The 26,850-nt window shown below is 30.3% G+C and overlaps 1 protein-coding gene across 6 annotated transcripts in view; it reads left to right on the plus strand.

Moving 5' to 3' along the window:
- Positions 1 to 26,850, plus strand: part of LOC118189604 (insulin-like growth factor 2 mRNA-binding protein 3) — a 94,577-nt gene that overhangs the window by 50,453 nt on the left and 17,274 nt on the right. For all 6 annotated transcript variants that reach the window (XM_035360238.2, XM_035360234.2, XM_035360235.2 and 3 more), the window contains exons 2-8: positions 1,901 to 2,007; positions 2,849 to 2,915; positions 14,529 to 14,705; positions 15,629 to 15,715; positions 16,114 to 16,156; positions 16,284 to 16,399; positions 22,368 to 22,484. In XM_035360238.2, coding sequence (XP_035216129.1) covers positions 1,901 to 2,007; positions 2,849 to 2,915; positions 14,529 to 14,705; positions 15,629 to 15,715; positions 16,114 to 16,156; positions 16,284 to 16,399; positions 22,368 to 22,484 — 714 coding nt within the window. The remainder of the gene's footprint in view (positions 1 to 1,900; positions 2,008 to 2,848; positions 2,916 to 14,528; positions 14,706 to 15,628; positions 15,716 to 16,113; positions 16,157 to 16,283; positions 16,400 to 22,367; positions 22,485 to 26,850) is intronic.

A 26,850-nucleotide genomic window follows, 5' to 3' on the forward strand; every position in this document is an offset into this window, starting at 1 on the left:
ACTTTACTATGCGTAAAAACAGAGTTTTTCAAGATGGCTGACGATTGTAAAAATCACTCCAACAATTGTGGCAACGTAAATCGCCAAAAATCCGTGCAACCGTCTACCAAAGTAGCACCAATTTTACTTAAAAAAGCAAAGATTAATGGTACATTTCATTTTCAAATATCCTTGTTTGTTCTGATCCTATTCCAATGGTCTTTTATGAATTACGTTACAAAAAAAACTGGGCAATTGTGTAGTGATCTGTACTCTGTAGTGGACTTGGGAAAATAGAGAAGTAGGAATAGTGCAAATTTGAGACATGTTGGAAGCATAATATTTTTCATCCAAGTTTTGTCTATGCAGCTCGCTACAACAAGGGTAAATTGATTTCACTATGCTACTTCCAATAATAAATTTTAACATTATAAAATAATATACACTGCTGTTTAACTTTATCTCTTTTGAGAATAAATGTTACTAATTCTTTTCTTAATTAAGGTAGCTTCTTTACAGCACAGAATTCTTCATATTCTTTGTCATATTCCAAAGTTAAAAATATTTTTTCTTTTGAATGAATTTCTAAATTTTCATAGCATCCTGTTTGTTCACCTGAGGCAAATGCCTCACTGCCTTTTATAATATAAGCCAGTCAGATTATAAAAGCAGTGAAAAACTATGTTAAATATGCTTACTGAAACGCTCTGTCTTCAATGTTAAAATTTCGTTGGTTAAAATTCGTTGTATGTCCTTTTTGTTCTTGGAATAATGGGAACTTTATTTTGGAGATGCAAATATATACAGTCAAAATTCGTTAATTCGGACCCATAATTCGGACCTCAAAGCTTGACGCATGCGCATAAAGCCTTTATGGCTGCGCATAATACATTTATGCATGCACGTTTAATCTATAACAGACAGTATAAGCTAAAATTATCTAATTATCTATTTCAGTTAATATTGTAGATTGCGTTGTTTCTTAATCTTCGAATTGGATCCGGCTTATTATTTTTTGCAGACTGTTCTTTTATAAAAGTAAGCTTGAACTTTCGGTCATGTCAAATAGAATTTCCGATGCTGGAGCTCCAAAAGGATTTATAAAGCGAAAGTAGGTTTCGATATCCATCAAACAATGGAATTGCTGCAAAAAATGGATAAAGGCATGAAGAAAGTGACAGAGAGATTAGTGAAAACGAAAAAATTTCGATTGACAAGCTAGTCGGTATTCTCGGCACAGCAATTACAGGACTTGAACAGCGGAACTTTGTAACTGAACAAGAAATTATGCCTGTTTATATAGAACTAAAGAGAAAGTATTAGCACATAAAACAAAGCAACTTAAACAACTTACATTTGAAAGAAATGTTTAATAAAATAAACAAATAAATATTTAGATTTTTTGTGGTAAATTTTGATACCGTTTAGATCATAATTGTTTTTTATTTCATAAATTATGGTTTCATATTTTTAATTTTATAATTTCTGCATGCCATCTGACCAGATTTAAACTGATGATCTAAAAACCGATAATTCGGAATTGCCGAAGTCCCGACAAGTCCGGATTAATGACTTTTGACTGTATAATTGCATTTTGTTGATGAATGTGAATGAGACTTCTGATTTGTAAATCTTACCTATGATCTTAATCTTGGGTATTGTAGAAAAATACTTCACTGTTACTTGAAGATGCCTAAAGCTATAATAGATATGGTTTCTATTTAAATTAAGACTACTCTTCATTCGCAAAGTATTTTGATACATTTAAATGGTATTAAGACTGTAAAGGAAGCTACAGTTTTTGCTTAAGTGACTTTTATAAACTTACCATCTTAATGATTCATTTTTTTTTTTCTTTTGCTAACTTCTCTAATTCATTTTTTTGCTGATCATGTTAATGATTCATTGTTTTTTCTTTTAGGAATCGTACAAATAAACTTAATGTAACTAATATTCCTGAACACGTTTCTTGGGATGAAGTCAAAAGGTTATTTTCCACATTTGGAAATATTTTGCAGTGTGATAAAGGTAGGTATCTGACATTTTATGGTAAACCCTGGTTGTTGAAAGGAATCTTTTATTAATTAAGGTATTTTTAAGTAAAACAACTTAATGATGAAAAATTAATTTCCAAATTTGTAAATTTGTACTGGTGCATATTGTGATTAGTACACTACTTATTCACATGTTGTAAACATTTTAAATCAAGACATCAGCAGTATTATTAAGGCATTTGTTTATATGATTAATCACTTACTGAAATAAAAAATGTTTGAAAATTAAGTGCACTGTTCTGTTATTGGGACAGGATCCAAAAATGTATGTGTACATGAATGCACAAGAACACGTACATATATACATTTCTGAATCCAGTTCCAATAATAGAACAGTGCGGAATTAAGTATGGGAATAGGAAGAAGATGATTCTTCTTTATTGGTAGCATTAATTCATCCATCAGATTTCATACAGTCTGGCAAGTGCTGTTATTTCACAAGGCATAAGATCTTTGTCGTGCACGTTCTATCATATTATCAGTACTTAATGATATATCGTAAGAAATTTTCTTGTGTATAGCCTAACAACGAGCAGTTCTCAGCAGCTGCCTTTTGGCAGAGCAATTAATTCATTGCTTAACAAGCTACTGTAATATAGAAATTTATGGCATGTTTAAAAAAGCAATTTTTATAATTTCATTAATCATCTAAGAAATTTGAACTTTTTAATATAACAAATATTTGTGTACAGCTGAAAATATTAATTGTAACTGATTTCAGACTTTTGTTTGAATAAGTCTTATTGTTTGTGTTGGTTTTAAAACTTTCTGCTTTTGAAGTTTGATATATTCTTTTATTCTGTTTTGAAATGCAGGCGCTGGGAAAACTGAAGATAGTTGCAGTGGTTATGTAACATATGAAACTCAGGATCAAGCACAACAGTTAGTAACGTTTTAGATTTTTTTATGTTAATAGAAGTAAATATTTCAATTATGTTACATGTTATTGAAATTATGTTCAGTACTTGTGAAGCAGAATTAAAAAATTACAGAGAGAAATTATTTTGTTTCTGTTTCTTTTGAATATATAAAAATATCCTGCAGTATATATTCTAGCCTTTCTGAGCTATCAAAATACAAAATGTTGTACTATAAAATTAAGTTTGAGGTACTTTTTTTTCCTTTAAAGCTATATCACATATTCTTGGCACCATATTGACATATTTAGCTTATTTTCTTCATGCCTTTAGCAGAATAGTAGATAATATTTTCCCAAATCATTATCTGGTTTTTACTACATTTTATTAGTAATTCTGTAGGTTCTGTAGGTGGTCTGCCTTGTTCATTTTCATAATTTCTTTTAGGTAGAATACTGAAAATCCTTGTTTTTAATTTTTAACCTTAGGAGAATTTTTAAGTATCTGCATCATTAACAGTGTTATACAAGACCGAGAATTAGAGAATGAATATGATGTATTTGAGATAAAATCCTCATTCAGAATATCCCCATGATTAGTAATTTTTGGTTACAAAATTTAAAATTGTTATTGTCTGAAGCTGAACGGAAAAAAAGCCTCTTTTCCAAACTGGATTTAGAAGAGAATTTTCGTTAAGTATGTATTGATAGATGTATCTTGCATAACTCAAGAATGAGTAGCTGTAGAATGTTGAAATTTTGTATATGGCACTTCTTCCTTTTACATTGCAGTCAGCTGCTGTAAACATATTAAAATACTAATTTTTTTTTTTTTTTTTTTTTTTTTTTGCTTTAAAAGCAATAATTCACTTCCATTGTTCTTATGTTCCTCGTCTTGTACAGCAGAGATTGAATTAGAAATATATTTCTGAAATTCAAGGAAATAAATTTAAATAAAGTACAACAAAAAATGTATAGTTATAGGCTATACAAGGAAGTTGTGGTGTCTACATCAGGTACTTTTATCTTATATGCATAGAGCATCATTGTAGGTTGTGCATAATCGATGAACTGGTTTGAATTAAGTAAAAGTATTCAGTATTTGTTATTCTACTTAATTGGAAAAATTGCTACTGTTCTGTTATCAGGACTGGATTCATAAATGTATATATGCTAGTAGGTACGTACATGTGCATGTATATGTATACACACATATATGCACACATACATATATACATATACACATAATGCATACGTATGCATTACATACATATATACATATACACATAATGCATACGTATGCATACTTTCAGAATTTGGACCTGATAACAGATTGAGTTTTGCAAAATTTTACGTTTGTTATTAAAAACATTGAATACAATGTGCATCGTCAATGATCCACGTGCATCAAATGCGGCTTGCAGTTCTGGTATTATTTGAAGCTACCTCGGTCACCAGTGCTTCACACAGCATAAGTTTATACAGTTACGGCCTCAGAAAGTTGTTCTGTATTCTTGTTTTTTTGCCTTCTGGAAGCTTTTTTCCATAAATTGTTGTATGATTTTAATATATAATTTGCTGTAGTAACTTAAGCAATTGTTATTTATGTGGAAGTAAGAATATAAAGATAAATATCAAATATTGAAAAATCAAATAACCTAAAACTCAATCTAATGAAAGAAAACAGTAAGATGAGTGAATCACTGGAGATACACATGGCCCTGTTAGCAACAAATTAAACAAAATCTGCATGAATCACTGGTGATTCATGTTGAAAACAATGAAAGTAAGCAAAACAGTTAAAAAGTTAAAGTTAAATTAAGTACTGAATTAATTTTTAGGATAAATGGGTCAAAAAGAAACTAGAATTAAAAAAATATCTAGTATTAGTAAAAGAGTAGAGTAAAGGATTTTGCTGTGGCAATCAGTGTGTTAATATCAATTGAAAAAATTGCATATCTAACAATATGTGAATGTTGCCTGAAAATTCTTAAAGCATAGGTGCCAGCTGAGGAAAATGTTTCTAAATAATAAACGTACTGAATAGATTAAATTTAAATTTGTGGAAATTGTGTTAATCAGTTTTAGACAATCACAAATTTTTTAGGAGATTCAGCCAGTATTTAATCAGTTAATTGTTGTGTTATTTAATTTTGTTTTACATCAGTATGTTTACTAATATATCATATTAATGTTACATTACTAAAAATATCCACTCAATAGTATGTATACTAATTTTATTTTCATTGTATTTGAAAACCTGTTAAGAAGCTCCTCAGTATAAAAGTGTAAGAAAATTCCAAAATATAACTAAACAAATATTTAAATGCCTAAAATTTACTTCCATGTATTCATATAAATACCTCTGCTCTTCATCTATATTATTTTCTAAGGTTTAATGGTGACTATTACTTGTTCTATCTCAAGCAAGTGATAACCTAGGTCTACTTAAATATAAATATATATTAAATGGGTCATATATAGGTAGTTCATTAAAGTGAATCATGCCTTATAAAGTGACTTTAGGTCAGTTTGGAAGGTACTTTTCCATTTTGCCGGCGCAGGTGATAAGTCGCCAGTAATGGTACAATTGACGCCAAACAGAATATCCTCGCTGGTAACCTTTTATGCCTAACTTTCACTTTCAAAATAAGTCGCAGTCATTTCTTATCAGATTGATTGTTTCTTCTTTCAATACTGGCATACAATTACATAGAATTTTTACCAGATGATTCAATTTTTATTCCCCAAGACCATTTGCGGTAATTAAGTCAATTAGGATGCAATCACACCGCTCACCCGAAGTCGAAAATAAAAAAAAAAGGCAAACACAAGGGTTAAATTCATCAATTCTAATGAGAATGCACTAGCGAAGTAAAGCACTGCGGTTTTACATAATTTCTGAGAAATTTCGTTACTTTAAAAATATTCATGTGTACTCTGCAGTTCAGCTCCAAGGTGCTTAATATAAGCTTCTTGGTGTCCCTTTCACTGCAAAAATAGATAGTCAGACCACTATGCTATTGAAATTCATAGTTTTTTTATGCACACTCTCTGACAACGTTCATTCTTGTTTCTGAATAGATAAATTATGAAATATTGAAATTCCTTTCTGTAATTTAATGCACTTGTACTTAGTTGCTATATATCTCCTAGTTTTATAAAGAAGCTTTTTTTTTTTTCCATGTCTTCCAGTAGATCATTGAATATCTTCGTTTTTTTAATTTAAGGAAAACTTAAAGGGAATTTGAATTTTGCAAATTCTGTTATTTCACTATTGCTGGTTTTCAGCATAATTTTTCTTATTAAATTTTATTTCATCTGAATTGTTTTAATTTGACATTGTAAACCTTTTATAAAGATTCAATGTTTAATCATTTAATATTTGCACTTTTACATTAATAAATGGTACATTAGTAAGTTTATTCATGCGATAAAATTTCACATTAAGTATTAATTTTATCTTGAATATATTTAAAGTGTATTGATAAATAAAAGCTTCCTTCTCTGTATAGAATTTTTTAGCATAAAAGTATAAGAAATTGCAAACTGAAATTAGTCTAACAACCTCAAATTTAGAATATTTATTAAAATATATTACATCAGAATCATAAGTATTCAATCAGAATCATATAATAAATAATTCATTTAGTGAAAAGCTAGCTATTATATGTGCATTTGCTGCTATATTGTAGTTAGTTCCTTCATAAAAGGAAGAGATGTTTCAGTCCAGCTCCAAGATACTTAGAATAGGTTTCTTGGTGTTCTTAAACTGCAAAAATAAATGTTAGTACACTATGCTGTAGGGTTTCAGAGTTCTTTATGCATACTTTCTAACAATATTTTTACCCTTTTACTGAATAAAGTAAGAGTTGTTCATGGTCAGTTATGGCTTTGAAATATTGAAACAAAAATATACTGTTGCTTAAAGCTGTTTGCATTCAAGTTAAAAGGTGATTAGAATGTTTTGTTGACTTCCAGAGCTGCAGAAGCTATTTAAATCATCCTATATAAAACTGTTTATAATTTCTGAAAGTATATTTTAGATGTAGTAGATAATTGTATTAATAAACTAAACTAAATGGTGTTATACAACTAATGTCGGAGTTTTGTCCTAAGATTTAAAATTTGTTTTAATTCATGTGAAGTTCAGTTTTGGAAAGTTCCATATAGTTTTATTGTTACGTTCTAGTACTAATTTTTATTCAAGTACATTTTTTTAAAAGCAGTATTTGTATGTATATTTTTTCACAGATTATAAAAATATACATAAAGTGCAGTATAGTATCCGTTAGCAAATTATTGAAAACAGACTTTGTAAAGAAATGTTTTGAAAAACTTATTTCGCTGTTATTTTGGTACTTCCTGATTATCCATATATTCCCAACATCTGATTCTCATCTAACAAGTTCTTAAGTAGTACAATTGCAGTTTTTTGTGGGGGGGGGGATACCAGCTTTTCTGGTATTCTTTTGATTGTTAACTGCATATATAAAAACTGTTAGGGTATGTTATGCATAATGTCTGGAACAGACTTGTTAGCAAATTCTGTAAAAGGACAGATAAAATTGTCTTATTTTTTTAATTGTTGAGTGATATTTTGAAGATTTATTAAAATCATTAATAAATTTGAATTTGTGTAAATGCTATTTATTAAGCATTGCTTTAAACATGCATCTAAGGAGTTTTTAAATTGAAGAAAGAAGTAATTTTTTATAATTCATGAACCATTCTCTTTTTATAATTGTTTCTTATTATCAGCATCTATCAATATACAGATTCCAAGTTCTAATCTAATACTTAACTGAAGAACCATTGTCTATATGAAAAATTTCTTACCAATCATAGGATCCGTAAGACATTTTCAGTTCGAAGATATAAATGCAGTAGTTCCTAAGAAAATAACTCCCTGCTTTCAAAAGCAAGATTAGCAACTGTTTAGAAATATGAGTGTATACATGTTTAAAGTGTTTCATAAGTATATTTAGAATTTGAAATTATGCCAGACTTTTAGTGCACAATACTTTTCAAGATATTTTAAATGGGGTTGTGATTAACATTGATAATAACTGAATAGTTAACTAATATATGGGGCATTAAATTTCTCATGTTTAATATGCATTAGTGTTGTTATGAGAAGTTGAAGAAAAAGTTTGATATTTAATGTTTTTATTTATTTGTTTTTAATATTACATAATGGTATTTACCAAAGGGAGGATGTCCCCTGTAGAGGACTTTTAAGGGTAACTGCCTTGTAGCCACTTTATACATGGGAAAAGACATGGAAATGCCCATGCAGCCTGTTCTCTGGGACTCGGACCCCAGACAGAGCTCCCCGTGCTTAGTGACTTTACTCCTTGGTTGTTGGTGGGCGTTTTAATGGTTTGGAATATAGTTTTAACATTATTTTCATAACCAAAAACAAACATGAGTAATGTTTTGGAAAATCTAGAAATAGAGCAAATTAATTTATATGATGAGATAAATCTTATTCAGAGATTTGAAGATAAACATTTGATTAACCCTCTGGCTGATCATCCCGCGATTTCCACGGGCAACTCAAATGTAGCAAAATTTGCTCATCCCACGATTTCCACGTGCATATATTTTTCTTCCTATATTGAGGAGCGCATCCCGTTTTTTCCCCATTTAACCATTGAAATAAATTATATACAGTATTAGGTGTTTAGTTTATGCTTTGGCCAACAGATATCGTTAGTTGTTCACTAAATTGCGGCATTTAAAGGCACATGATATTAGCGCTCAAACTTCACTTTTCGCCGCTTTTTTCTTACAGCGAAAAACTGGAAAACGTTCAGCGATTATCTTGATTATTTAATTAAATTATTGAATAGATTAATAATTAGATTGATTATTAACTAAATTTATCGAATCTGGTGCAAAGACTGTGAAGTTTGAACTCTATCATACTAAACTGCATTTTTAAGGTATTTTTTACTCAGTGCTTTATATTTTCTTAAATTTTATACATTTTACTTTTTTATATTATGCAATAAATAGAAATTAACTGTAATTTGACTAAAATTTATTTATTTAAAAAAATTTTTTGTTTTTGTTCTTTTGTAATAACATCTGAAATTGGTTTTTTTGGCAACTTAGTTTCTCATGATAAAAATCTATATAAAAAATATTTTCTAGAATGAAAATGTGCATTTTTCAATTTTCCTATATATAGATTTAAAATATGTTATAAAAATACGCAATTATGGAAGTGATTTCGGTTCACAAATTGAGCAGTCAGAGGGTTAACTTTTATTAGTATTTGTTGAAAGAAACTTTGAATTTTTGTATTAAGAATAATTGCTTCGTTTATGAGCACATTTAAATGTGAACAGTTTTTTCTTCAAAGATTTGAAGATGCAAATCGTACAAATCGATTTTTTTCATACCTGTCAAAAGCTAAATAACATTACAATTATGAACTTTTGCAATAATTACTTTGGGAGTGCATTTACATGTGAACACTGTTTTTCACCGTTGCATATTAATAAGTCTAGCAAAAGAACAAGACTGCCAATGATTATCTGCAATTTGTGATGAATACTTTTAATTTTCTTCCAAAATTAAACATTTTGAAAATCAAAACACTAAGAGGATATGTAATGCAGAGTTGCCAACTCTCCCGATTTAGGTGGGAGACTCCCGATTTTCGACCGATCTCCCGCCAACCCGATTTACAATATATTTCTCCCGACTTTTTCTTATTCTTAAAATTTCTCACAATTTTTATGGAACTTGCCTTAATACTTTGTTATATGAACAAAAGTGATTTTGGACATCTGAAAGCAATTGAATTTTCTCTAGATTATATCTAAAACAAAACCTTACGAATCAGATAACTTATGCTTTGTGAGTGAGAGCATTATACGTATCCCAGAAACGTCGTTCTACAGTTCTCCAATGGGCATCGAACTCCACTGCGTGTCAGCTGGCATATATTAGCCAATGAGGACAAGGCAAGCTGTTATTTGGATGTTCTTTAGTTATTTCGTTCAATTTGAGCTGAGTTGTGTGAGTGCACGTGCCTTCGGGAAATAGTTTTAGAAATTATCATCTTTTGTTATGTCTCCGAGAATGAAATACTCGTGTACGTTTCAAAAATCGTACACAGTTGACTTTCCTTCCATTATTTCCTCAAGGAAATGTAATAAATTTGCTATGTGCACTGCCTGTCGTTGCGATTTTTCGAATTCGCAATGTGGAAGGGCGGATGTTCTCAAATATGTGCGAACACAAAAACAAGGATAACATGAGTTTTTTTAAAAAAACGAAAAATTAAATTTTTCTTTGGAAACAAAGGACCAAAAAGTTATTAATGCAGAATGTCTGTTCTCTGCCTTTTTACTGGAGCACAACCTGCCACTGAATGCATCGGATCACGCTGCAGCTTTATTTAGAAAAATGTTTCCCGATAGTGAAATTGCTAAGAAATACTCAAGTGCAAGAACCAAAACAGGTGCAATTGTTAAAGAAATGAGTTTGAAAAATAAATCTTCAGCTATTGATTGCACAAAACAGCTCCGTTCTGCCTTTCTACGGATAGAAGCAATAATGCCGATTCAAAACTGTATCCAATTGTTGTTTCTTTTTTTTAATCCAGATTCTTAAGAAATTGAGTGCAGTTTACTTTCTGTCCCCATTTTAGAAGGACATTGGACAGGCTTTAATATACCACAGCTAATTATTAAACTTTAAAAGAAAATGCAGGCCCTCTGGATAATTGCTTAGCACTTGGTGCCGATAATGCACCAGTATTGGTAGGCTTGAAGACTGGTGTTGCAGGCATCTTAAGAAAGGAAAATTCAGATTTGCAGATTATGAGGTTCACCTGTCACCTCTTAAATTTAGCAGCTGAAAAAGGGGCAGCTTCTTTACCAATAAATGTGGATGAACACATTGTTGATATTTATTATTATCTTGAAAGGAGTTCTAAAAGGAAGGAAAAATTGAAACAGTTCCAACAGCTGCATAACAGCAGTTTACAATTAGAAAACTTGAATGAAGTTATAAAATCAGCTAGGATTGACACCCAGTGGAGTTTAATTGGAAAACTGAAAGGTGCTGATGGAATTTTAAAATATAGCCAACTGTCTAGAATTGTGTTGGCCATCTTGACAGTTCCCCATAGTAGTGCAGAGTGTGAGAGGATTTTCAATGTTGTTGCGTAAACGAGGACTAAATTTAGATCTAATATTAGTGATGACACAATAGAAAAACTTTTCTTAGCGAAAGCAGGCCTACGTGTCAATTGCAGTGAACAAAATTAGGAAGTTTCTTTCCTAATTTTCTAAACTAAAATTCCCTCCTTTTTTTTTTTTTTCCGTGAACGGTGCAAGTAATAAAGATGTCTTTTTATGTGTAAGGTATTTTTGTGTTGCTTGCATTTAAGAATTAGTTACTATTTAAAGTTAATTCATTATTAAAAACCATATTTTTATCATTTAAAAAGTCTTTTTAACATTGTGAAAAATCTCCTGATTTCTTAAAAAAATCTCTTGATTTTTGAGTGTCATAGGTTGGCAAGTATGGTAATGTCTTAATCTTTTAATATCTCATTTTTAACATGCAGATACTTAATATCAAATTTAATATTTATATGTGGTTAAAATCAATTTCGGCTGTTCAATAAGTTTTTAAATAAGCATTTTAAGTTTGTTAAAACTGTTTTTATGTTGCAGTTTTCTATCTCTGTGAATAAAATTTAATAGGAATTAAAATGTACTGTTTTAAATATGTAATGTTTAAATTCTTGTGCTGACAGTTTATTATTTATGTAAGTAGTAGTAAATAAGAATTATGTCAATTCATAATGTAACACAGTCTTGCTCCAAGAAATAGCCATCTTAGTGGCAATCTTGGCTTCCCAAACTGTGTAAATTGATGTTGGAAGAGTGGGGAAAAAAAAAAAAAAACTTATATAGTTTTCACTGTACATTTTCCAACAACATTTAAAAAATATTCATATTATTGTAAATGTGTATTTAAATTGATTATATTAATGTGATCGTTTAATATCTCATTTTTAAACATGCAGATACGAGGGCTATCCAGAAAGTAGATTACGTTTTGGAATAAAAAAATAAACAAAGTATAGGAAACAAATTTTATTATATACAGATGAAAGCCACACTCAAATACTACTTTTCTACATAGTCACCATACAAATTAAGGCATTTATCGTAGCGATGTACGAGCTTGGAAATTCCTTCGTCGAAAAATTCGGCCGCCTGCGCCTTCAACCACTTCGTTACCTCTTCTTGCAGCTGTGCGTCGTCATCAAAACGCTGCATAGCCAGCCACTTCTTCATTGCTGGGAATAGGTGGAAGTCGCTCGGTGCCAGGTCGGGACTGTACGGCGGATGAGGAAACAACTCCCACTTAAAAGATTCAAGAACTTTACGAGTGACATTTGCCGTGTGGGGCCGGGCGTTGTCGTGAATCAACAAGATCTTAGAGCTCAACATTCCTCTGCGCTTGTTTTGAATTGCTCTTCTGAGTTTTTGGAGAGTTTGGCAATACCTTTGAGAGTTTATTGTAGTGCCTCTTTCCAGGAAGTCCACCAAAATTACACCTTTTCTGTCCCAAAAAACAGTCGCCATCATCTTCCTTGCCGACATTGTTTGCATGCATTTCTTGGGTTTTTGGGGAGAACTTGTGCGCCCCCACTGCATTGATTGCAATTTCGTTTCACAGTTCACATGTTTCACCCATGTTTCGTCACCAGTAACGATGCGATCGAGTAAAGAGTCACCATCCTAATGGTAAGCGTCCAAAAAGTTCAATGCTGCAGCCATTCGCTGATTTTTGTGGTCCTCTTTCAAGATTTTTGGAATCCATCTTGCACAAAACTTGTGGTAACCAAGCTTTTCGCTGATGATTTCGTGCAACAAACTTCGCGAAATTTGTGGAAAACTCAAAGAAAGTTCCGTTATTGTGAAATTTCGATTTTCACGGACTTTAGCATCGACTTTTTCGAGAAGTTCGGCGGTCACTATGCTGGGTCTCCCACTTCGATCTTCGTCGTGAACATTGGTTCGGCCATTTTGAAATCTTATGACCCACTGACGCACTCCACCTTCAGTGATAATGTTGTCCCCATACACTTCACGAAGCTGCCGATAGATTTCTATCGGTTTACAGTTTTTTGCAGTCAGAAACCTTATTACTGAGCGCACCTCGCAGCTCGCGGGATTTTCAATTAACGCAGACATTTCAAACCGTCACAGTATCTGAACGGAGCACAGCACGAACCTCTCACTAGCACGGCTAGATGCAGACTGAGCTGCGCAACGCTCTGACCCCAAGATGGCCGCGCTAGCCCCGCCCCTAGCGGACACAGACGGAAACGTAATCTACTTCCTGGATGGCCCTCGTACTTAATATCAAATTTAATATTGATATGTGCTTAAAATCAATTTCATCTCTTCAGTAAGTTTTTAATAAGCATTTTAAATTTGTTAAATCTGTTTTTATGTATTGCAGTTTTCTATCTCTGTGAATAAAATGTAATATGAATTAAAATGTACTGTTTTAAATATGTAATGTTTGAATTCTTGTAATGTTTAAATTCTTGTGCTGACAGTTTATTATTTCTGTATGAAGTAGTAAATAAGAGTTTTATCAATTCGTAATGTAACACAGTCTTGCTCCAAGAAATAGCCATCTTAGTGGCAGTCTTGGCTTCCCAAACTGTGTAAATTGATGTTGGAAGAGCGGAAAAAAAAAACTTTATAGTTTTGACTGTACATTTTTCAACAACATTTAAAAAATATATTATTGTAAATGCATAATGATAATTTTTTCTTGTGTGGTAGTTTCCATGAAGTTTTCATTTTTACATTTTCAGTGTTCAACTATGTGTTGAATAATAAATGTGAGATTTTAAATTATGGTATACAAAAACAGGGCTTTTTTAAAGTTAAATTTTTAAACAAGGTTTTGTAAAGGAATTGTAGTAGGAATTTTGTAAAAGGATTGTAATAAGTAAAGCAAATAAGGTAATGTGTGCCATTTAAAAAAGCTGGGATCATTTATTCTGAACAGAATTATCCCTAGAACAGTGCAATATCAGTCCTGCCTTTACTGCCTGAGATTTCTGCAAGAAGAAAATGTTTGAGATAAAACTCTTCTATAGATTCATGGTCTGATCATTAATCCTTAAGCTTTGTTAACACAAATAATTCTAATTATGCTTGTATACATTGTAACAGATGGATTAAGTTGGTTTTAGCAAATCTTTTTTATTTAAGTTTATATGAGCTTATATTTAAGATAGGAGATTTAAGATTGCAGTTTTATCCATGTGGTCATTAGAGCTATATTTTCCAGTTACTTCAGTGCGGTGCTTTAAAAGCAAATAACATATTCTTATCAATCGACTATAGTATAAAACTTACATAAATAATAAGAGTATAGAATTGGGCATAAATTTAAACCATCTGGACGATTTATGCTGACATCCTTCTAAATTCTTTTAAAAAATTTATTTTCCTTTGTCATTTTTTTAAAAAGTTGTATTTAAAATTGTTCAATTTTTGTAACATTACTTTAGCATTTTCATCATTTCTTCTTGCATTTAAGCTAAATATGTTTTAAAAATTCTAAAAATATTTTTCCAGAGCATATAGTCAGCTTAACGGATACGAATTTGAAGGATACCTCCTCAAAGTGGAGTACAATATGGATCGAGGACCTGGATCTCGAAGTCCACGAGGAGGAGGTCGAGGTGGTATTAGGAATATGCCATTTTCCGGAAATGCAGGATCTCCTCTGCGTGCATCAGATTTTCCATTAAGGTACAGAGCTTATATTTTTCATTGTTTATTAGCTAAAGAGGAGAACTGATGCTAGTTTTAACTTTAAATAAATTATAGGCTTTTAAAGTAAGGTTAAAAAAAAAGTTATTTTATGGAAGTTATAGTAGTAAAAGAGTCGGTTTAAGGAAAGAATTAAATATCGTAATATATCAACTTTTATAATTTTAAGAAAGAAGTTATGCAATAATTGTTTGCATGTATATATAAAGTGACAAAAAATTTTTTAGAAAACTTATTGAAAATGTGCAAAATTACTGTAAAAATGTCCTGATTATAGTAGAAATAATTCTTTGTCAATAACATTCAGTAGCTGTGCAACCACAAAGTCTCTTAAAATATTCAGCATAATATGAATAGCATTATAAATACATCCAACTAATATGTGCTCATTTTAAGCAAGGCATGGTAATTCTGGATTAAACTTTCATTATTTCAAGTTTGTTTAAAATAAGAAATTTAATTTTGCGTGTTTGAAACTTTTTGACAAAGTGAGTGGTTGATCTTTAGTAATAATGACTATTTTTGGTGGTCAGATTTTGTTGTTGGAAATAGTTGAAAAAAGTCAGTCTGTTGTAAAAATGTTTTTGTCAGCATAAATATATTAATTTTATTCAATGAAATTTAAGCATATGGATAATCATATAGTATGCAAGCTATAGCTTTCATTTATTTATTTTTTAAATTGCGCCTTTAAAATGCTACTTAGCTTTGAATGTACGAGAATACGGTGGGGGAAAAGAAGTGATATAATAAAAAAGAATTTCAGTTCTGGTATCTAAAACTTGACATAGATTGTATATTACATGGTTACCAATATATTAATATTTTCATAGTTATAGTTATAACTTTGCAATAAATATTTCTTTATGTGTAGCATTTATAATTCTGCATTTATTTTTCAGGATTCTTGTATTAAGCGATATGGTTGGTGCTATTATTGGACGTGGTGGTGGTACAATTCGTCAGATAACTCAACAGTCCAGAGCAAGGTAACTAAATATTCAGTATCTGCAAATGATGAATACTATATGTATAAAATAAATTATTCATTACTTGGTGCCTTAAAATTTCTCCTGCTTATTCTGTTTTTTAAAGATTTTATAATTTAAAGCTATTAATATATATAATCTTAAATTACTCAGAACTAATCTTGTGTGGCCTATAAAATTTATTCTATTAATTCTTTTTCTTTTGGAGATTTTATATTTTAAATCTATTAGTTTTTACTTTCTAATTAACTGAAATTTCATCATCCAGTATTAAATATTTATAAATATTTAAAAAATATTTTAATACCTTAAATACATTTGATTTGACGTGCATTTGATTAAGCATTTTCTTGGTGTTTTATGCGATCAGGTATTCAGTAATTCTGTTGAATTTTCAGGGTTGATGTTCATAGAAAAGAAAATTCAGGAGCCTTTGATAAAGTAAGTACTTCAAATTTAAGTGCAGATTTAATTATTAAATAAGATTTTGGTCGTTTACTAAGCATTTTGAAATAAAATGATGTATTTGTACTGTCTCTGAATGTGTTTAGTAATAAATCTGTTTTAGGATGAAGTTTTTTCTGTTCAAGTCATTACAATATATGGGAATCCTGAGAATTGCTCGCTTGCTTGCCAGAAAATCCTTGAAGTTATGCAACAAGAGGCAAATAATACTAACAGAGGGTAAGAAATCTGGTTAAATTGTAATGTAAATCAATAACAGTTTAAAAACTTGAAAGATGCAACAATTCTTTTTTCTAGAATTATCATTTTTAACAAAATCTTTTAAAATAAAAGCAAAGGTTAAGAATTGTTTAGGCAGATTGTCAAAAATATCTGACTAAACTATAAATACTTTTATAACCTTGTTAATTACACATTCAGTTGCTAGGTAATGGGTATCACTGTAGCCTTTTATTAACAGGGAGGTAGGCTTGATCTTTCTCTGTGCTTAGATATGCATTGTCTGAGCTTTGATTTAACTGTGCATGCAACACAGTTAAAATAGAAGAGGTTCAACTTGGTGAAAATGTATTTAACCACCAGTTTTGCCCGAACGGCGTTTGGGCACTTGGAAATGGCACTTTTTTTAATTTTCCCGGCATTTTTTTCTAGTCTTAATACACTGATTTGCCTGAATTTTTTGCTTGTTTAGTGTGTAATGTTTCTAACAGATGGCGCTAGTAAATCCAGTAAAGTTAGAATACTATTTCTTTCAAATTTGGAGCTAAAATAAAAGAAGAAATGAATGATATGAGATACTCCCACTGATAAAAAAATTGAGACCAGCAAGGCAATGTTTTATGTGTTGCTCGAAAAGAAACGATTTTGGAAAACGGGTGAGAAAAGAAACGTGATAATTTTTTCCTGATTGCGATGTTAGACTATGCTTGTCTTCCTGTTTTAAAATTTATCATACAAATACTGAATTTTAAAAGGAAAGTTAATGTAATAACAATAAAACATTTTAAATTTTGACATCTATTTTTGTACAAAGTGTTCTTTCCAGTTCGCTTACTTGTTCAAAAAATGCCAACTTTAAGGAAAAATGTGCTTTTTAGGATGAAAATAAAAGTTAGCATAAATCAATAAATTACACTTGTAATAGTTCTGACTGCTGATTTGGGTTTATATATGGAATTTCTTCATAAAAATGTTTATCAAAAATATGCTTAATTTTTGTCATAATAAAAAAGAAAATGTTAAATGGTTAAAAAACTTTGGAGGGAAGGAATTGGAACTCTTAAAAGTTCAGCATAATATGAATAAGATTATAAACACATTAAACTAATATGTACTCATTTTTAAGCAAGAGGTGGTAATTCTGGATTTAAACTTTCATTATTTCTTAATTTTTCTATAGAAAATACAAGTCTTATTCCGAGAAACATCACCTTAACAAAAAGCAACTGTTTCACCTTTGGCAATTTTTTTTAATAGTTACTGAGGCATTTCTTATAGATTAATTTTACATTTCCATCAGTGTCTGAAATCTTAGGAGTATGTGTGTCAATTCCAGTATGGTATCAAAATTTTTTGTCAGCATATATCTTTAATTTAGTAGTGGTTTCATGAGTGACATCACAACTTGAATTGAATGTAGCAGATCTTTATATTTTGGATCAAAAATCGTAATATATATTATGATTATATATAGGGTGTGTGCATATATATATGTATACCCTAACCCCTTAACCCTAAAACAAGATCTCTATTCAGGCATATATTGTCCCATCCCAAAGGTCCCCAAGTATTTTGTCAGTTTCAATATGCTCTAACATGGGCCAAATTTTGTGTGGTTTGGGATTAGGATGTGTGTTAAAATCAAGTTTTGTTATTTTATTTACAAAGTAAAGAAATATTGTATCTCATAAAATCTTATTATGAGGTGTTGAAATTAAATGTTCTTTTTCCTCTAGCTATTTTTTAGTGTCAGTCCCCCCAATACCATGTACAATAACTGTGCTATGAATTGCCAGAATTTCTTCCTTGTTGACAAATATCCAAGGGTTTCTACTCGTGGATAATTTTGGCACTGCTTTGCATATCGGTTAGTTTCTGAAGTCATGAGATGTGCTGAATTGTCATTCGCAGAATACTCAAAACTTTGTAAGACAATAGAGTTTGTATCAAAATTTAAATTTCCCTTTGATGTTCCCAAAAATTTGAAATGTTGGTTGATTATTTATTACAATTTAAGTCCATACTCGTCTAAGCAACAGCAGAGCTCCAATATCAAAGTTCTCAGTTTCACTATCAGAACATTCATAAAAATCAGTTACTTCAGAATCACTCTAAGATCCATCTATAGTAAATTTAAAATCCCAGGTTGCTTTCTGATTCTGACTCCGTAATGTACACAATATTAAAAAATATATTTTATTACAGAACACAAGCCATGTGTGTATTCAAAAGCTTGATTTAGCAAAATAGTACAAGATATATATTTGCAGGGTTCGTAGCGGTCCTTACAAGTGCTTATAAGTCCTTATATTTGAAAATAAAATATAAAGGCCCTTATAGGTGCTTACTTTTTCTTTAAAGCCCTTATTTTTTTGTTTTTAGTGCTTATTTTTTGCTTTTTAGTGCTTTTTTTTAAATCCTTTGTTTTTAATGAACGCACATTTTTTCCCCCGTACCAAAGCCGAAACTAAATAAACAACTTTTCTTTCTTATATGCAACGTCAGATGGTGAATCATACTCCCGGAAATCGCTTTTCCCCCCTTTCTCTGCATTACGTAACCTATGGTGCGTGCGAGAATTCCTCCCACCCAAATACTAATTTCTATCAAGATTTTAATAATTTGCATTCTCGTTCTGCTTGGTCAGTTCATATTCGTGTTTATTATGATCGTTATGCTTATATTATGAGTATATGTATGAATATTTATATTAGTATAGTTGCAGTAACTGCTGAAGTATAGATAAACTTCCAAAAATGGGTGTGTTTTTACACAGATTAGCTTTCTAAGGAATAATATTCGGAATGGCTTAAAGGAAAGTAATCGAATAGTCAAAATAATTTCATTTTCTTTACCAATACATTATACAGTACGGAGGTTGGGAGTTTCTCCGCAAAATCTCTGATATTGAAGCAGCGGACCTTTTTTGGTCACTGTCCAATCTGGATTGAATAGGACTAAAAGTTTTTGCAGTCTACCCAACCCAAGCGAAGATTGATTCTATTCCGGAAATTTAATACAGTCTGTTGAAAATTAGAATCAGAAACACCCCAGATTAGTAAGTCTCTTTCTTTTCCTTTATTTAGTTCTTTTTTTTTTCGAATACCGGCAGGCGTTGATTCCGATTGCATAATATCCCATATGGAGGAATTACGCTGGACGTATTGCGCAATAACGTTTGCGGTAATTTGCATTGATAATTAATTTTGATGTTCAGTCTGAGATTTGTTTATGCACACTTAAAAGAGTTTTACTGTGCTTTCTAAGCTGAATATTTCTCAGTTCCGTTGGTTTTTATATGATGCACATATCGAAATGTCAAAATAATTTATTTAGCTTAAATTTAAATCTAAAGAACAGCTACAATCTCCCCCACTCCTCTTTTTCCAGTTACTATCCGGAATATTCGGGAATTTCGAGTATGTGGGTTAGTTAAGCTTTTACTGTTAAAGGATGACTGAATGAAGCAATTTCCTGCCTTCTGATTTCAGAAATGTGCCTCTTTATTACTTAAATTACTTTCCTTGGGATACATGTTAAGGGGAAAACTGTTATGCAATGAAAATTTAGAAAATGTTCAAAATTTTGATTTAAGTTAAATTATTTAAATATTAATATGAGTGGAAAAATAAATTGTATTTATTATTAGGTGCCAAACGAATACAATTAAAATGGCTTATTATTATTTATTTTCTATATTTTCAACTGAAATATCATCATTAAATTTTCTAATATAGTTTATTATTGCATAGTTTTTTTCTCTCATTGTAAACTAATTCTGTAAATTGAACTGTCATTTAAAATTAAAAAAAAAAAGTTAATTGTTTTCCATTGTTGAGGTAATGCTCATTCTCTTAATAAATATTGCATAGCTCATATTTTAAATTACAAGTCTAATTTTTCTTTAAAGGTTATGCAGTTGTGTATAATGTAATTAGACAGGTGCTTATTTTTCCCTTAAAATGTGCTTATAGGTGCTTATTTTTTTAACTAAAATGTGGCTATGAACCCTGATTTGGCAGGTGCTGGCATCAGTATAAAATAAGCCAGCTATCTCCAATTACATTAAAAATAGTCTGGTACTGCCATCTGGTGTGTAAAATAGAAATTTTTTCTGGGTTAATAAGAAATAGATTGTTTTTAATCTTTTTGGTACATTTTATTTGAACATTATAGCCTGAAATATCATGGCCACGAGAAGAAATATAATTGAACACTCTTTGAAAATAAATTGAAGCCCAATGGTGCAGTGGCTGGCACTTTGGGCAGCAGCACCACAGGTCCGGGGTTCGATTCCCAGGCTGGACAAGGTCGATTCAGCCTTTCATCCCTTGAGTGGGTCGATAAAATGAGTAAAGTTCGCTTGGTGACTAAACACCGAGATCTAGCGACAAACTGACCCCAGGGCATATGCCTCATGTGTGAAGGTACCTCTCTATATATATTTGTGGTTACATCTGTAATAAAATAGCTCAACTTTTGCTATTTTTAATGCCATTTTTTCCCAATTTTCTATATAACACTAAATAAATAGATGCGGATTACAATAAGCACATATGTTTTTTTAAAGTAATTTCCTCACTTTTCCCCTTCCATACGGAAATAAAATTTTGTCTCACAAGTTCTTAAATTTGCAGTTACTCTGTAAGAAACACCAGCTTATCTGGTGTATCTTAAATATGGCTGCATATATAAAAACTGTTAGAGCATGTTATGCATCAGGTGTGAAAAAAATCTGTTAGCAAATGCTCTAAAAGAACATGGAAATTCTTGATTTTTTCTTAATTTTATGTAGATAGTTATTCAGACAAACATTTTGGGTTTAATGTTACTAATTTTGTAATCACTATATCAAAAATCAATGTAGCTGTATATTATTCTTGTGGGAGATTTGTGCTATCTTGTGATGACTATGGGTGGGGCAGTACTTGAAAATGCTACATTGTCTATAATAGATGGAAGAGCAGAAGGTGAATCCACAGTTGACGATACAGATTTTAGAAAATGCTTTTATTCTTCAACAAAAATGTACAGTTAGTATATTTCTGTGTGTAATTTACTCATGGATGTTTGGAAATGTCCACATTTTCGTCCTAAGTGCGTATAAATGTTGCATTTGGCAAGGCTGGGAAAGCTGCTATGTTTGTTAGATTTCTTAGATTTCTAAATCCTCTCACTAGAACTACTGCAGCATATATGTGCTTAAAACTTCTACCATTAAAACAAAGCAGTTATATTCTTAAATACAAACAGTTATATTCATTGTAAATATTTGTACAAATTTTCAAGCTTGTAAAAAATTTTTACTTTTAAAAGCTGGATAAATTAAACATAATTATTTGTTGAAAGTGTCAAAAGTAACATAGGTTTTCCTTTTAATATATCTTTATTTAATAATCCTTTATATATATAAAGGATATATTTAATATATTTAATAATCCTTTATCTACTACCACAAAAAAATCTATACTTTTCTGTTTTGGGACTGGATTCAGAAATGTGTGTATGGATGTATGTGGGGACATGCATATATTCCTACATTTCTGAATCTGGTCCTGATAACAGGAGAGTATACCAAAAAATCTGCATTACTTGTATTTTTAAGAAACAGTCTTACCTAATGAATTACCTAACTAGGTATCTAATAAAGTAATCATAAGTTGTAACTAGTTTCCTATGGTTATTTAAAAAATACTTATTTTCACAAAAGGTGTATTATTTATTGCACATAAAAATTAGAGCCAGTATCATGGTGTTATATCTTAAGTTGATTATAAAACTAATTCTTAGGAAGTGTTAACACTAAAAGTTAATGTTTCCAATATGAATGTAGTCATTTTATAATAAATGGATTCAGGTAGGGAAATGGTTGGGTTTTTGAACAAATTCTTTGTGGACATTTTAATAGTATTATTACTTCTAAATATAAATTTTGGTTTATTTTTAAAATATATTTTATTTTTAATAGGGAAGTTCCTTTAAAAATATTAGCTCACAATAATTTAATAGGAAGAATCATTGGAAAAAATGGTGTCACTATTAAGCGCATCATGGAAGCAACTGATACCAAGATTACTGTATCCAGGTAATTATATTAATGACATTTATAAATACTGTTTGTGAATTTATTCTTTTAAGAATAAATAATGAATTTGAAACTGAGTTGTATATATTTTTCTTTTGTATGGTATGTCATTCAGTAAGGCATAACTTAAACATAGCATAAAGTTTCATATTCAGCATTTTGTTAGGTTTTTTAGCTTAAAAAGACTTAGATTTTATTTAATAAATTAATAATTTAATTACAGTAATGGTATCCGCATTACTTGTAATTATATAAAATATATAAATTTGAGAATTTGTCAAATTTTAATATTTAAAAAATTTACCATTTCTCAAATTTATAATATATATATTTGCATTAATTTAGGATATTGAAGTAATTACTGCTTTGCACCTTTTAATGTCTTTAGTAGTTTGTGTTTAGTTACATATTGCCATTATATTTTTTTTGTGGAAAATCTTATTCCTCGATCTTTGCAAATTTTGTTATCAAATTATTTAGTTTCTCATACATGTTCTTAGTTAAATTACTCTTAAAAGTTTGTATCTATGATTCTCCATGATTAGTTTCGATGTGCAAGTTTATTTAATAAATCTTTTTTTACCATGTCCTTTCAGTTTTGTAATATCGCAGGATGCCAAAGATATTTTAAATCTTAGTTTTATATTTTGTGTGCTGTAGTGATAGTCTGTAGTTTCGTTCAACTTGACAAATAATTATAATTGCGTGGAAAGTAAAATGATGTATACCGAATGCTACCAAGGTTTTTCGTCAAGAATTTTTTTGAAATCTAATCTTTCCCATTGATGTACTGACTACCGACAGTGCTTTTGTCATATATTCTTTGAAGTATAGCCATTGTTCAGTTTCATTTAAATTGCAGAGCACACTTTCTGAAATTAAACATAATTTTCACATATTTTAAGGTCTAGAAAGAGAGATCATAATTAAGATTTAGCATTTTAAGTTTCTGAGATGCTAAAATAAACATAACTGTGATATCAAACTGTCAGATTTAACAGGATTATAGTAGTAGAAAAGTATTTCATGATATTATTAAATTTATAATTTTAAATAAGTTTTTTGGTATCCAACAAAAATTAGAATGGGTAAAATATATACACAGAGTGTCTGCCTCTCAAAAGGACTCCTTTATGTATAAAATTAAAAATGTCGATAAAAATTCTAGCTTAAATTTTGCAAGAATCTCATAATTCTCTACTTTAATTTGATTATGTGCCCTTTCTGCCTTTCGTAACTGCTTTTATCGCTTTCAGTTTAGTCGTTTCAGAATTGTTTTCAAATGATTCTTACAAAATGCTAATGGTGGAAGCATTTACAGAATGCTTCAGTCAATAATTGAAATTTGGGAGTTGAAATGAGGAAGGAAAAAGCTCAACTAAATATATCTTTTTATCTTAGCCATGGCGCATATCTTCTCTTTGTTGCTTTATAATCTTACTGACTGCTGATCTTTCTTTCTTCAGTTACTAAAATTGTAAAAATCCAGTATAGACTGGGCAATTTCAGAGCCAATTTATCTGTCTTCATCAAATATATTTGCCTACAACAAAAAGATTATTTCCTCCCCCAAAAAACACAACGTTTATTGCATGCATTAAGTTCTTCAGAAATTGGCTGTCATTGTTAAAAAATACATCTAAATTATGAACACGCAGAGCAAGTATTAATTTAGAAGTCAAACAACATGATGCCGATTTTTGTTCGACCTTCTAAATTAATACATCTAAATTATTTCATATACAGTATTTACTTTTATTTGCATTTTCCCTTCCTTTCCTACTTATTTTACTCCTTGGAAACCAGGAGGGAAATAATATGGCTTTAATAAATAATAAGTACATTAAAAGCATACATAGGCACATTAATAGTACTTCAAAGGACTTCACAATTTGAATATTCTTTTTATTTTCAAAAAATACTTTTCACTTGCACATACATTTTTCAGTGTTACCTTAAATCAGTAGTTTCTAAATCATGCTGAAAAAATTAGGTGAGGAATTGTGTACACACGTGTGAGTGAGGAAGGGAGGCAGTGCGTGTGTGTGTATTGAAGACATTAAGTGCTTAAAGTTGTAGTCATGGGCAATGCAAATTTTTTAGAGAAGTGCACAGTGAATGCATGATGTTAAAGATGAAATCTTTGTTCAGCTTTGTTGCTGTTGGCCCAATTTTGGTTCCAAATTTTGAAATCATTGCCCTTATGTAAATATCTGAGTGATAAATATCGTACTCAAATCAGATAAAAAACGATTCATTTTTCATTCAATTTAGAGCGATTTATTATAAGCAGTTAATATTTTTAATGTGGAAAGTGGAAAATACCTAAATTAAAATGTAGAGTTAAGGAACTATTTGCAAATTAATGTTAGTGTTTTGTCTCATCTAGTTTTTATCTTACACGAATGTAGAGATTCAGCGCTTTCAGGTAAATAATTGGGGAACTGTTTTGATATTGGCAAAGTATGTAGGAACTTTCTGCCTAAAGGAATGAATCCACATCATGCATGGGAAAAACCAGAAAAACAGCCTAATTACCTGGAATGAAACCCTTGTCTACTTTTGAACAAATGTTAAACTACTCATGTTTGGTGAGTGGCTGTTGGTGGGCTATTTGTAATGTTTCATATTAATGCATAACTGCCAACTGTCCTGGCAAAACTGGGAGAGACTTTTTATATCAATTTTTAATTTTTGGCTTCTTACGGAAGATGTTTCCAAGCAAAAAATAAAATTTACTGAAGTAAAGAAATTTTTATACAAAGAATGAAGCCTAGAAAATCTAATTAAATATTAATATTTTATCTTGGAATAATATAAATATTTAATAACTTGAGTTCTGCATTTTAAAATGAATTATGGTGGTTTCAAGATCCGAAATGTTTTTATTGAAAATTTATTTTTTAAATGATTTTTTTGACATAAATTCGAAATAAATTGACATTAAATTGCTAAGCAGTGCTCTTTCAGCATGGGCTCATATTACAACAAAATGGGCTGGTTGCTTGTGCATTTTCTTGGTTACCCTTACGTAATGTAGATACAAGCTAGTTTAGGCATCCTTTCCCAGCGGATGATCTTGCTTTGCCTTTATCAATTAACCTAACACAACTAAATTCTGTTATTTAAGTGTGCCACTTCCATATCCATCTACTCTCAATCTGATTACTGCACTAACTGAAAATGTATTGTTAAAACACCGACTTTTGAAACTCTAAAATACATCATCAAGCTGTAAATGTTTTGATGCTGCAGATGTAATATTTTGTAGAGAAGAAAAAACCCTTCTCTTATAGAATTAGATGTGCTGTGTTCTAGATCAGGAATGTATCAGGCCTGTATCAGAAAGTGACTTTAGGAGTTAAACTATTAAATGTTAGGTATGGAGAACTAATGAAGAAATGCAGTAAGGTTGGTTTAATATCTCCAGTCAATTAATAATTTATATATGTGTATGAATCCTTGGAACTCTGTACATTTCATGGAAACTTGATACATTGTTAACACCACCTATGAATTTTTTGATCAGCAGTGCAGTAAATGTATCAAATTTTAAGAATGAAGCAGTATCAAGCCTATGCATGGTTATTCAGCACATATACTACCATGTTATTCAAATCGATATATTACTAGATTATCTCAACCACATTTAATGATCTGGTTTAAATATACTATCTGAAATATATTGGAACTTGAAAAGCAACTTGCCATTTGTGGAAGTGAACAGTGAAAAAAGAGTGGAAGACAATAGATGTGGTAAGATTATTCATTTAAAAATACTTAATATGCCAATCGAACAAAATCTTGAAGATATTTCATTTGTAGGTAGCTTTAGTCACTGGATAAAATCTGAAAAACTAATGGCAGCATTTCTGAGGCTGTTTATTAGTCAAGATCTTAAAAAGTGATCTTAAAAAGCTTGAAAAATCTTTATAAACCATGCATAAAATTCAGTAAAAAAAAGAAGCAAGTGTTATCGGTACATTTTTAAACATTTTTTTCTACCAAAATATGGAATGAAAAGGAAAAAGAGCTTAAAACTTTTGAAATTGTTGTTTGTTAGTATATATGTGTGTGTGAATAAATTAATTTTAACAATGAAAATGATTTTACTAGCAACTGATGCCAAAACACTGGCTAGATATGTTTTTTTATGCTTGTCAATAAAATTATGTTAAGTTTACATTCTGTAATTTTTATATTTATGTATAAAGATATGCATTACACTTCTTTCTATCATCTAATTAAGAGATTTAATTACTTTTAAAACCTTCAATGAATGGTTAATAATTTATTAAGGTTATTTAGAGGGGAAGAAAATCCGATTTAAATGAAAAATTCAATGTTTTTAAATCATATTTTTATA

Source organism: Stegodyphus dumicola, chromosome 7, assembly GCF_044657685.1.
Source record: "Stegodyphus dumicola isolate Sdum_Otavi_A_Nest chromosome 7, ASM4465768v1".
Lineage (NCBI taxonomy): Eukaryota > Metazoa > Arthropoda > Arachnida > Araneae > Eresidae > Stegodyphus > Stegodyphus dumicola.